Source organism: Diachasmimorpha longicaudata, chromosome 13 (assembly GCF_034640455.1).
Source record: "Diachasmimorpha longicaudata isolate KC_UGA_2023 chromosome 13, iyDiaLong2, whole genome shotgun sequence".
Classification (NCBI taxonomy): domain Eukaryota; kingdom Metazoa; phylum Arthropoda; class Insecta; order Hymenoptera; family Braconidae; genus Diachasmimorpha; species Diachasmimorpha longicaudata.
In genome coordinates this window covers 899,592-909,908 of record NC_087237.1, presented here as the reverse complement: position 1 = coordinate 909,908, position 10,317 = coordinate 899,592, and the positions used below count along the sequence as shown (strand labels likewise).

The following is a 10,317-nucleotide window of genomic DNA, read 5'->3' as shown; positions in this document are numbered from 1 at the left end:
TTATTTATATGAATAATTAATCAATCATCAATTATCAATTATTTCATCGTTTGTAATGAATCATACCCGAGTTATTCACGTTCAGATGTTCGGTAAAAATCAATTGCATACCTGGGAAATTAAATTTTCCCAAAGTGCACACAATTTCAATTATGGATTCAAAGTGATGAGTTAATCACTGAGTTCGGGAAATCGACGATGTTCCAGACGAAAACATGTATAAATGGCAAAAATATTTGTTTCCCCTCCAAATGCTCATCTCATCATTTAAATTCTTCCATCCACAGTTACTTGAAAATTTAAATAATTCCCCATTACATAATTGAATCATGAAATCTCGTGAGGAAAATTTCACCCCTATCCCCTATTTCTTCCGCACCTCCTCCCCAAAAAGCCCATCTGGCCCAATTAAAAAGGACCTCTATCGAAACCTCGTTGCACAATAACTCCGGTATCTCAATAATTCTCTCTCAACGTTTATCTTCACACGTTGTATAGGCTTTTCCAAACGGAAAAACGACAAGAAAAGGGGGTTACAACGACATTTCAGTGTTGAGTGCATGTATAACCCGAGCGGTTGGGCGGTGCTATGAGGACATGAGGTATGCAATGTGAGTACCGTTGGAAATTTCACCAGAGTCGGGGAAATTTCGAGAAGCAACCGCAGCACGTATATACGAGCTTCATAAAGTCCCTTTGTCGGTTAGGTACAGTGGGGGCTTTCATTATTTGAGCCCATTCCGAGACTGTCCACTGGAGGGCGCTCGACCACGTCCTCACCAGCGTGAACCCTTTCCAGTTCTTCTCGGGGTATGTGTGAGTATTCTACGAGTGGAAAAATATCTAGAAAATAAACCAAGAGACAGAGAGAGTGAGAGAATGTGTAATAGTGACAGAGAGAAAGAGAACGAGAGGGAGGGAGGGAGGGGAGAGTGACTAAGGGATGAAAACTGGCAGGAAAAGAGCTAGACTTATTATGTTTGCTTTTCGCGGAAAATATAGTGGTGCGTTGAGAGTTAACCCTAGCCTGGGTGATTCACGTTCGTCGAAACAACGCCCCCGGGTAGCGTAGACGGGATTTCCAACGGTTGAGGAATAAAAACCGTAGTGTATTAGTCCGAAGAGGGGAGGGAAAAAAAATTCTGGAGTTGAAAAAAAAAAATGTAAGTCAAGTGTCGCCTCGACGGTGCTTTTACCTTGTGCTTAGGTGCACCATTAAACACGCGTGTTTACGGCTCCATTTTTTTCAAAGAAACCCCCAATGTTTCCTCGACGATAAAAAAAAAAGAAGTTGTGAAAAAAGCCGGGGAAAAAGGGGTGAAATATAGCGCGGGGGAGAAAGGCTCGTCGGTTGTGGGGGGGGGGGAGGAAAATAATTTGTTGAAATTGGGGTTTCAAGGTGGATGTTTTTAGGGTACATAAAACGCTTTTTTATCTCTGAAATGTAATGTTTTTCGTTAATTGGTGCGCATTCAACGGCGTCAAGGTTGAAATATTCCGAATTTTAATTGGAGAGGCAGAAAATTGGACAATTTTAATTGAATAACAGGAGAAAATGATTTCAATCATTGGAAATACAGGGGGATATGGTGAGGGACAAACGACGATGGTATCCATATTATTTTTATTGCAGAATTTGTCTGCTCAATTTTTCGAGTTTTCAAAAAGGTATTTCTGTGCAATTAGCGTCTCGAAATTGCATGCAAATTTCAAAATTTTGAAAAAAATGAAACTGAAACATAAAACTCTAATCAATATTCTAGAATTTAGACGAGAGGGACATTGCTTGCGACTTAAAAGAAAAAAAAATCAGAAGTTCCCCATCTAATTGAAATCGCAAATTTAAGTAAATTCAGTGACTCTCATCATGATGCCCCAAAAAAAGAGGGAGCGTTCTGAAAAGATTCGCAAAATTCCGTAAAATCTCACCCCCATTTCCCTCCGCAGTAACCAAAAATACATAACTCCTATTTCATATTTTTCTCCGTGCCCCCAATCTTTCAAACCCCACTCATCCCCCCCCCCCTCTTGCCAAAAAGAAAACTGCATTAAGATTGTGGTAATAGACTATACAAAAACAATGTAGGTACCACGAATGGGGCGGTTCCACGTACGAGAAGACAGTCAACATTTGCAGAGAGAGCCCTCCAGTACACAGTGTGTAGTGGCCCGCGGCTCATCGTCGTCCGGCGATTTTCCCGGAAATTACAGTTTCGAACGACGTCGCTTGAGAATAGCCCCGAGGTAGTTGAGTCATTGGACGTTGGACTAGGCGGATAACGTTCACCGCTTTGGCTTCCGGTGGAACCTCACCTCTCTTTCACCCCCCACCACTTCCACATATACATACTCCCCCCCCCCCAGTTAGCCCCCATCATCCACCCCTCCACATAACGACATCGGTATCTGTATTTTATCCTGAAATTCTCCACCGACATTGTACTAAACTTGTGATGGTAAAGCGCGACGTTCTCTCGGTGAAATCAAACACTGTCAAGTCCGCCACGCACTGCGGTTTAGCTTAAACAAAGTTTGTTTAGCGACCCGGAGGCAATCGTGGAGTTCCCACTGGCTTTTACCAACCGAAACGAAGCCCTTCAGCATCCCCCATCCCCTCACCAACCGATCTCACTCCTCCAATAACATTGTCGCAGAATCATTCTACTCCAACTAATGGTAGACTCCTAATTGCCCGTGAAAATTTCAATCCAGTGACAGTAGTGGGGAAATAATCGTTTACCTGGGCATTACATTGTTGGTAAAATTACGTATGTTTATACTAGAGTGCGGTAAAGTAGTGGCCGTAGTGCATTCAAAACCACATTCAACGAGCGAAGAACCATCAAATTGTCTAATTACCGTAGTTTGTTCAATGGATAGGATGAGTTGTTGGGCTCGTTGTCATGGGTACGGTAAACACCTACTTATTGAACACAGGACGACTTGGAAGCGTTCACTAATCCCAGGGTCGAGTAACGTGAGGGAAATAGGTGTTGTGGGGTAGCTGATGATCTGTCATACACTTGTTACAGAAGTGGTGATACGATTGCCGAGACTTTTGGTACCTCCGGCGGATTTACGTTGCGAATGTTTCGATTGGGGATCGAGGAACTCGGAGGCGGGGGTAGAAAGAAGTGGAGATGCGATGTTAATTTATTTTAAATTTTTCGGGGAAGATCGATGCGAATTTGGTTGTTGATTTAGTGGGAGAGAGTGTTCAGGGGATTTCAGTGGTGAATTCATTGATTCATTTAGAAATTTTTGATGAAGCAATTGTTGAGAAATTTTGCTGTTTTTTTTTGATTCCATGGAAATTTGTGAATATTGTTGTATTGAAAATTTCGAATTAGGAGAAAAAATGAAATAACTGTGGAAGTTTGAGTTTGATTTACGGAATTTTAAAGACTAATTGATTCATTTTGGATTTTTCATAACGAAAGGTTTAGGAAAATTTTTACACAATTGTTAAAAATTGTTGTATTAATTTTTCTGAGCAAATTGGGGAAATTATTATCGCATGAAAATTTTTTTCGGTAAATCTTGGCATTGAAATTCTGTCAAGGATTTTTTCCCTTTCTATTATAGAAAAAACTAACTGTTTAATTTAAAAAATCATTCGTCTACTTTACTACATTTTTATAATCACTTGATCAGTCAAAATAAATAGTAAATTCAAGGAACTACTCCCCTCCCATCAAAGCCCATCAAACATAAGAAGTTCATTGCATAATTTTCGAGAAATATATTCTCAACAAAATTATTATTGGAAAATTATTGTGTCAAGAATATTTTGGTAAAAGATGTTTTTTCATGCTATCAGTAACGAGTCATCACATTATCCTATAACCACAGAATTTTCAATACACAAGGATCTGATTCCTCGGTTGTCATGGTTATAATAACCACCCACTTATTGAACACAGGTTATTCACCGACCTGAGAGCATTCACTCATCTCAATGTCGGATTAACTCTGGTGCAGTAAATGTGTTAAACCTCTTACGCTCGCACTGAAGCAACAGAAATGATTTTACTCGGATCTATTCAGCGCCGTTAATTAATTTACCTTATTAAAGATTCACCTGGCAATGAGCGTTCTACCAGTACGTTCACCGATTTCACGTCGAGCAAATATTCCAGTTCATAAATCTCAGGATGTTGTTGGTACTGCCAATGCAGCCATTGGATACAGACTAAAGGAGAGATCAATTGGTCACAAAATACAACAAACGAGAACTGCCAAAGGTCGTGGCATTCAACAGCATCAATATGGTGATGTTAATCGTTTTGTTGTTCAACATGCACCCGAGCCTGGGAGAAATGTTCGATCAAGACCCACTGGCACTTCAATTATCCCCACGAACGATGAAAGAGGTGACGACGAGGCTCTGCGCTTTGAGCAGAGAGAACTCCAGAACTTTATCAAGATGCGAGAATTCGAAGAGAAAACGGATAAGATGATAACACTCAATAGAATTCGAGAATTTGTTGAACAAGGTATTTTATTGTTTTATCTTTCAAATAATATCGTCTCGTTTTTGAAAAATCTTTCTACTGGGACGTGAAACTTTGTATAACGGTGCACTGAGAGAACAATTTAGTAGACGGAACGATTATTTTTTGACTGAAACACTCGATCCTGGTCGATAGTACCAATGGAATAATTCATTGATGTAACACGATATGTCGGCACTTTAGAGGACTCGTGATTAAATGGAGGGCTTCCAACATGAACCTCATGCTTCCAATTCCTTGAATATTTTATCGAATTTTAATGGTTATTTGAATGTATCACTTTTTGGTGATCTGAAAACTTATTGTAGGCGATGCCAATGGAATCGTATGCAATAAGATATTTTTAATGGAATCATGACCCATTTATAACGAAATATTTCATGATTTAAAGGCCCGGTTCTATATATTTATTTTTTTTTTACTTTTTTTTTAGTATATATATTTATTTTTGCTGTGCTGGGTGCAAAACCGCAACCAAAGTTTCAGATAACATCTGAAAATAAAAACTATCTATTTCAGAAAGTTCAGTCTATCCAACCGGGCCTTAATACGAAAAATTATGTACCCAATAAGATATATGTCGAAAAATTCGCGATATTGTTCCCTCGGTGTATACGGAGATTATCAATTTTTTGTTGGTCTGAAATTAGATTTTACTTTGATTAAAAGTATAGAAAATTCAAACGTCCAATGTGTGTGTGTATAGATCGAATTTACTCTACTATTTCATGCTTGTATTTTTCGCTGGAGAAGTACAGGAGTTAGTGACCAAAGATAGATGATAAATTTCCAATGGACAGACTCCGATTCTTGTGATTGTAATTTGCAATTTCTCAATCATAATTTAAGCTTAATGTCACAATGTTTGGTAGTTTGGTTCCGTCATATCGAAATAAGTATCGAAATTCAAAGTTCAAAAAGGTGTAATTTACTGTCAAAATAAGAACGTAATTACGCCGGAACAAAACGACTTTTATGTTTCACTGAGAGTATGTTGCGTTTAAGAAATCGTAAATTACGAGTTTAATAGAAACGTGTTTTACGATTCACTTACGCGGAATTTAGGAACACAACAGTGTATTTTACGTTTGAAATAAATTTTTTCCTTCGTCGTTAATTATGTCTACATAAACGTAAAATACAGAAAAATTATCACATTTTTCACGTACGAAATTGTAAATTACTCTTCAACTCTCCGCATAAAAAAATCCTTACGTAATTACGATTAACAGAAGATCAAATGAGGTGACTGGAATCTGCATAAACAAGGACACATATGTAACGTAATTATTCCTCATGTAAGCAATACTATTAATTTGCGAGATATGATCACAATTTTCTGGCACATGTAGTAGCGCTAATTATAAACACAATTAAAATTACTTATCGAATTGATGAGTGTTTTTCAACGTGAGAAATTGATCAAAATTTAATATTCAAGATCAGTTGACTCATCTCTGAGTCTAGGTTTTGAGCAATCACTCGGAATCTAAAAGAGATATCTGAATCGTTATAATAACTTTCAATATAGCACTCAATTTGCTCCACAAAAAAGCTCATAATAACAATTTTCCGATTTCCCCTAGATTTCGAGTTATTTATAAAAAAATTAACCGACCATGAAAACTCACTTATTTCGTTTTATTGCCACTCTGCTACTGATTTATGTCTGCGTAATTACGATTATAACGTTAATGTATTTGAGATATTCTATGGAGTTTTATTGTTTATGGTATTTATCAAAAATCACCAACCGCTAATTCATTTTTGCTACATTCCATTAATTTTCCTAGAATTTAGAATCCCATAAATGAAAAAAGGGTTGAATAAATTAACCTTAAATTTATTCTTAATCTTCTGCCCGAGTACCAGCAGTCTTATCCTGCATTTCCCTGTCTGACAATAATGTAATCATACACCATCAAATATCAAACTTCCGTGCAATTGAAACTGTCTAAAATTCTGGTAAACTAGAAATTAGGTGAAATATGAGGTAATAAACGTAGCACAATGTGAAGCAGTTAAACGCAACTGTTGTTGGGTGATAAATCATGTAATATCTTCATGGTAGTGTCACAAGTACAGATTAGATTACATTCACGTGAGTGACCCTTCATTGTTTTCATGCTACCAAAGGTATGACGGCACACGAGGAAGACATCAATATACGACGTGAGAAGCTACGGCACATGCTGGAGATAGAAGACAGTGAATTGATGCGAGAAGTCGTGAATCAGGTACAAAGTACCGAGGAAACAAAGAGAGAAACAACAAAAAATATCATTGTGATGAAAAAACGCGAGGAGGAGGCGAATCGAAGAATGCTCATAACGACCAAACGGAGACAGCAGCATTTGGAAAATTGTCCCGAAACGAGAGAAAGAATTTCACGTGACATTGCACGTGGTGTCAAGTATTCAAATTTGATTCAAATGTTGGAGAAGGAGATGCAGAAGAAGGAGACCAGACAACTTGACGAACTATGGTACAAGATAATGCTCAAGGAGAATGAGAAACAGAAGTTGAAGGAGAAGGAGGAGATGATGAAAAGAATGACATTGGGTAGAACAACCGGATTAATTCTGGAACATCAGATAGCTGGAAGATCATCATCCATCGGTCAAGTGCAGAGATTACGTGAACAAGAGAAACTGGAATTGGAGCATTTGTGGAACGAGGTGAGAGCCGAAGAAGTACGTTACTTGGCACATGAGAGGGAGAAACGTGAGAGGCTTAAGGGTGAGTTGGAGGAGCAGCTGATGGTGGCGAGGAGGCGTATTGCTGAGGAAAATTGTCACCAGGCCGAGGTCGAGAGGATGCTCAAGGTCACCAATGAGGAGGAACTGAGAAAAGAGAGTGAAAAAATAGCGAAGAATACCGAGTTTTTGAGGAACGAGATGATGGTGTACATGAGGAGTCTTGAGGATTTACGAGTTGAAGAAGCTAAACGAGAGGCTGAGGTTAATGCAATTATTGAGGAATCGGCTAGGGATGCTGGGGCAAAACGTGATCTTGCATCGAAGCGTTACAGGGAGGAACGTAAACGTATTTTGGAAAATTATCTACTCGAGAGGGATGAACAGATGCGCTTGAGGAGGGAGATTTTGGGGGAGGAACGGAGGAGGCTCGAGGAGGAGAATTATTGTTTGAGGAAGGATGCTGAGGTTGGGGTGGCTGATGGACGTGCTGAGGCCATGAGGAGACGGGAAATGGCGTTGCACTACGGACAGCAATTGCAAGCTCAGCGCCAGTGGGACGCGCTGAAAAAACATCAGGAGATGGATAAGGACCGAGTTATGCATCGTGATGCATTGAAAGAGAATGAAGAATACATGAGACTCACTGAAGAAGTGGTTAATGCACCAGAAATCATTGCACCGAGTGCATTCAAAATTATGTTGAAAGAATTCACGACTCGGCGTGATGAACAACAAAAAATCCTTTGTGACTATCGTTCTGTTTCTGTACCCTCAGCACCGATGTAACTCCCTGTCACTGGGCTGCACTACTAATTTACCCCCGTCGGGTGTATTTGCTTGTTTCTTTCACTTGGGAGTCCATAAATCAACATGCACGCGCAACTGTTTGATTTTTTTACCTTTTTCCTCATTTTCCATTGTTGGCGCTTTCAAAAGCGCACACGACACTCGTTTTTTTTTCTTCAGAGCTCTATAATACCCTTGAGGCGTAATAAATAGACATTTGAGTGATTCTGCTTGAAGCCTCGGATGCTCACTGGACTTGAAAAAAAAATAGAAAAAGCAGAGAGACAGGTACCAACTATGTCTGGCTTGATTTTTTATTTATATTTTTTCCAGTTTTATGGCTTTCTTTCCACTGTTTTTCCCCTCTACTCGACGTGAATATGAATTTTTCACGATGAAAATATTCGCCTGCAGCGCATCAGACACATGAAACTGGAGAGAAAGAGAGAGAGAGACACGAAGAAATCTGGAATATCGAGAGACTTTTCATAGCATAAATTTTACATCTGTACATTATACATTTTATCCTGTTTTACTCTCGTTCATATGCTACATGGACTTTTTATCATACGTACACGATGTACAATATATGTGTCAGAAAGTGCTGCTGTAATATCCATCTCAGGGTTTTTTCACTTGTCATTCGGGGCAAACAAATGCCAGGTGGTGTTGCACTTTTAGATTACTTTGGTACAACCCTGACACCGCCCGGTCCATTCAGAGAATTGTTTCACATATCTCGGTGTCACGGTTCTCACTTTATTCTAGTCATACGTCCAATAGTTGTGAATATTTTCTATTCGTTACAGGTATCGTTGGCCTGTACAAAGAACGCGCGATAACCTTTTTCGTTGATGATTGTTCAATGCATTACCCGCGAATTTTCCTTCGTAATCGAAGTATTTTCGTATTGAAAGTTGGATGAATAAGAGTCGAAATAATAAGTCATAATACTGAAAAATTTTAGTCGATATAATCGATCCGTTGTAGACGAAATCGATTTGTTTGTGTGTTAAAATATATTTGACTTATAGAACAAAAATTTCTAGAAGGAAATGTTGTAAAATGAGCGGTCTTATTTTTTATCCAGATTATACCAGAAATTTTGATGATCAATTACGGAATGTAACGTTCCATATAATTTGATAATTCCCCAAAAATTTGAAAAAATGAGGAAAATTCGTGCTATTTTATTCATGAATATTCATGGCCCATGGAAAATTCAATTAATGAAATTTTTGACCGCTCTTCTGGACAACTCACGCATTTCCTTGAATTCCCCCCAAACCAACTTATTCTACACATTTTATAATTATAGTTCTCTCAAAACACATTCAATATCCCACCCGTGGGAACCCCCACCTCAATTCCTCCAAAATATCAAAAAAAAATCCGTCACTAAAGCGAAGGTCCAACAATGAATATTCAATAATCAAAACTATCAAATAACCCCTATTACCTCCCCCCTTGCCTAAAAAATTAATTCCCTCTCCTCGACTACCCTTAAAACTGCATAAATAATTCCGCCCATTCTCCCAGCAAAATCCAACAGATAATACATAATAATAACGTCAATCCACCCCGAATAGCCTCTCATATCTCCAAGAGCCAAGGGACCTTTTCCACCCTCTCCTGACATGCTGAAATTCACCACAACCCTCGTATCTCCCTGACTTCTCCTTTTTCACAATTCGACTGATGCTTCATAACTACACGTGCATGGAAGGAACGAATGGAAAACTGTTGGCGAGGAAATCCTCCCTCCCCCTTACATCTTCATAAAGCCACGAGGGAGAACCTACCCCGTCTGATATCTGGAATTCCCACTGGTGATGGTTATGATCATGCCGCTGGTGAAATTGTATGTCTCACTGTAGACAGGTTAATTTTATGAAAGAGTGAGGATGTGTACAGGCATGTACCTTCCCCCATGTATAGTAAACGACTTTTCACCCTCTCTCATATTCTCCCTCTATTCCTCCCGCACTCATCCCTCCTCCCTCCCCCATGGCGTCACGACCACCCTTTGCACCTCATTCTCTCGGGTTTTCCCTCGCCGTTCCACTGGCGACGAATGCCCAATTTTCTCCAGCAATGTGTGCTACTCCACAAGCCATGTACATAACACCACGAGTCTGCTCTACATCACCCAACAGGACATTGCCGGTTGGTGCACGCCCAGGGTGCAGCCCATCCCCTTCAACAAACCCTCAGCCCGCCACAGTTTATTTTAATATTTCAACGAGCCAACATCTACTCGAGTCTGGGAGGGGGTTACTCAGCCTCAGCCTCAGTCTTGCTCTTCTGTTTCAACATTT

The 10,317-nt window shown here is 39.4% G+C and overlaps 1 protein-coding gene across 1 annotated transcript; it reads left to right on the top strand.

Annotated features, from left to right (window-relative positions):
- The first annotated feature begins 3,011 nt into the window (after window positions 1–3,011).
- LOC135168350 (uncharacterized) lies at window positions 3,012–8,435 on the top strand. The gene is made up of 3 exons (XM_064132419.1): window positions 3,012–3,233; window positions 3,924–4,496; window positions 6,651–8,435. Exons 2-3 carry the CDS (start codon window positions 4,088–4,090, stop codon window positions 7,997–7,999), a joined length of 1,758 nt encoding a protein of 585 aa, XP_063988489.1. The 5' UTR covers window positions 3,012–3,233; window positions 3,924–4,087; the 3' UTR covers window positions 8,000–8,435.
- Window positions 8,436–10,317: the final 1,882 nt, after the last annotated feature.

Excerpts from the sequence above, each read along its gene's own strand:
- LOC135168350 (XM_064132419.1), top strand. The coding sequence starts at position 4,088 with ATGAGCGTTCTACCAGTACGTTCACCGATTTCACGTCGAGCAAATATT. Across the intron at positions 4,497-6,650 it reads TCGAGAATTTGTTGAACAAG|GTATGACGGCACACGAGGAA; the intron begins GTATTTTATTGT and ends ATGCTACCAAAG.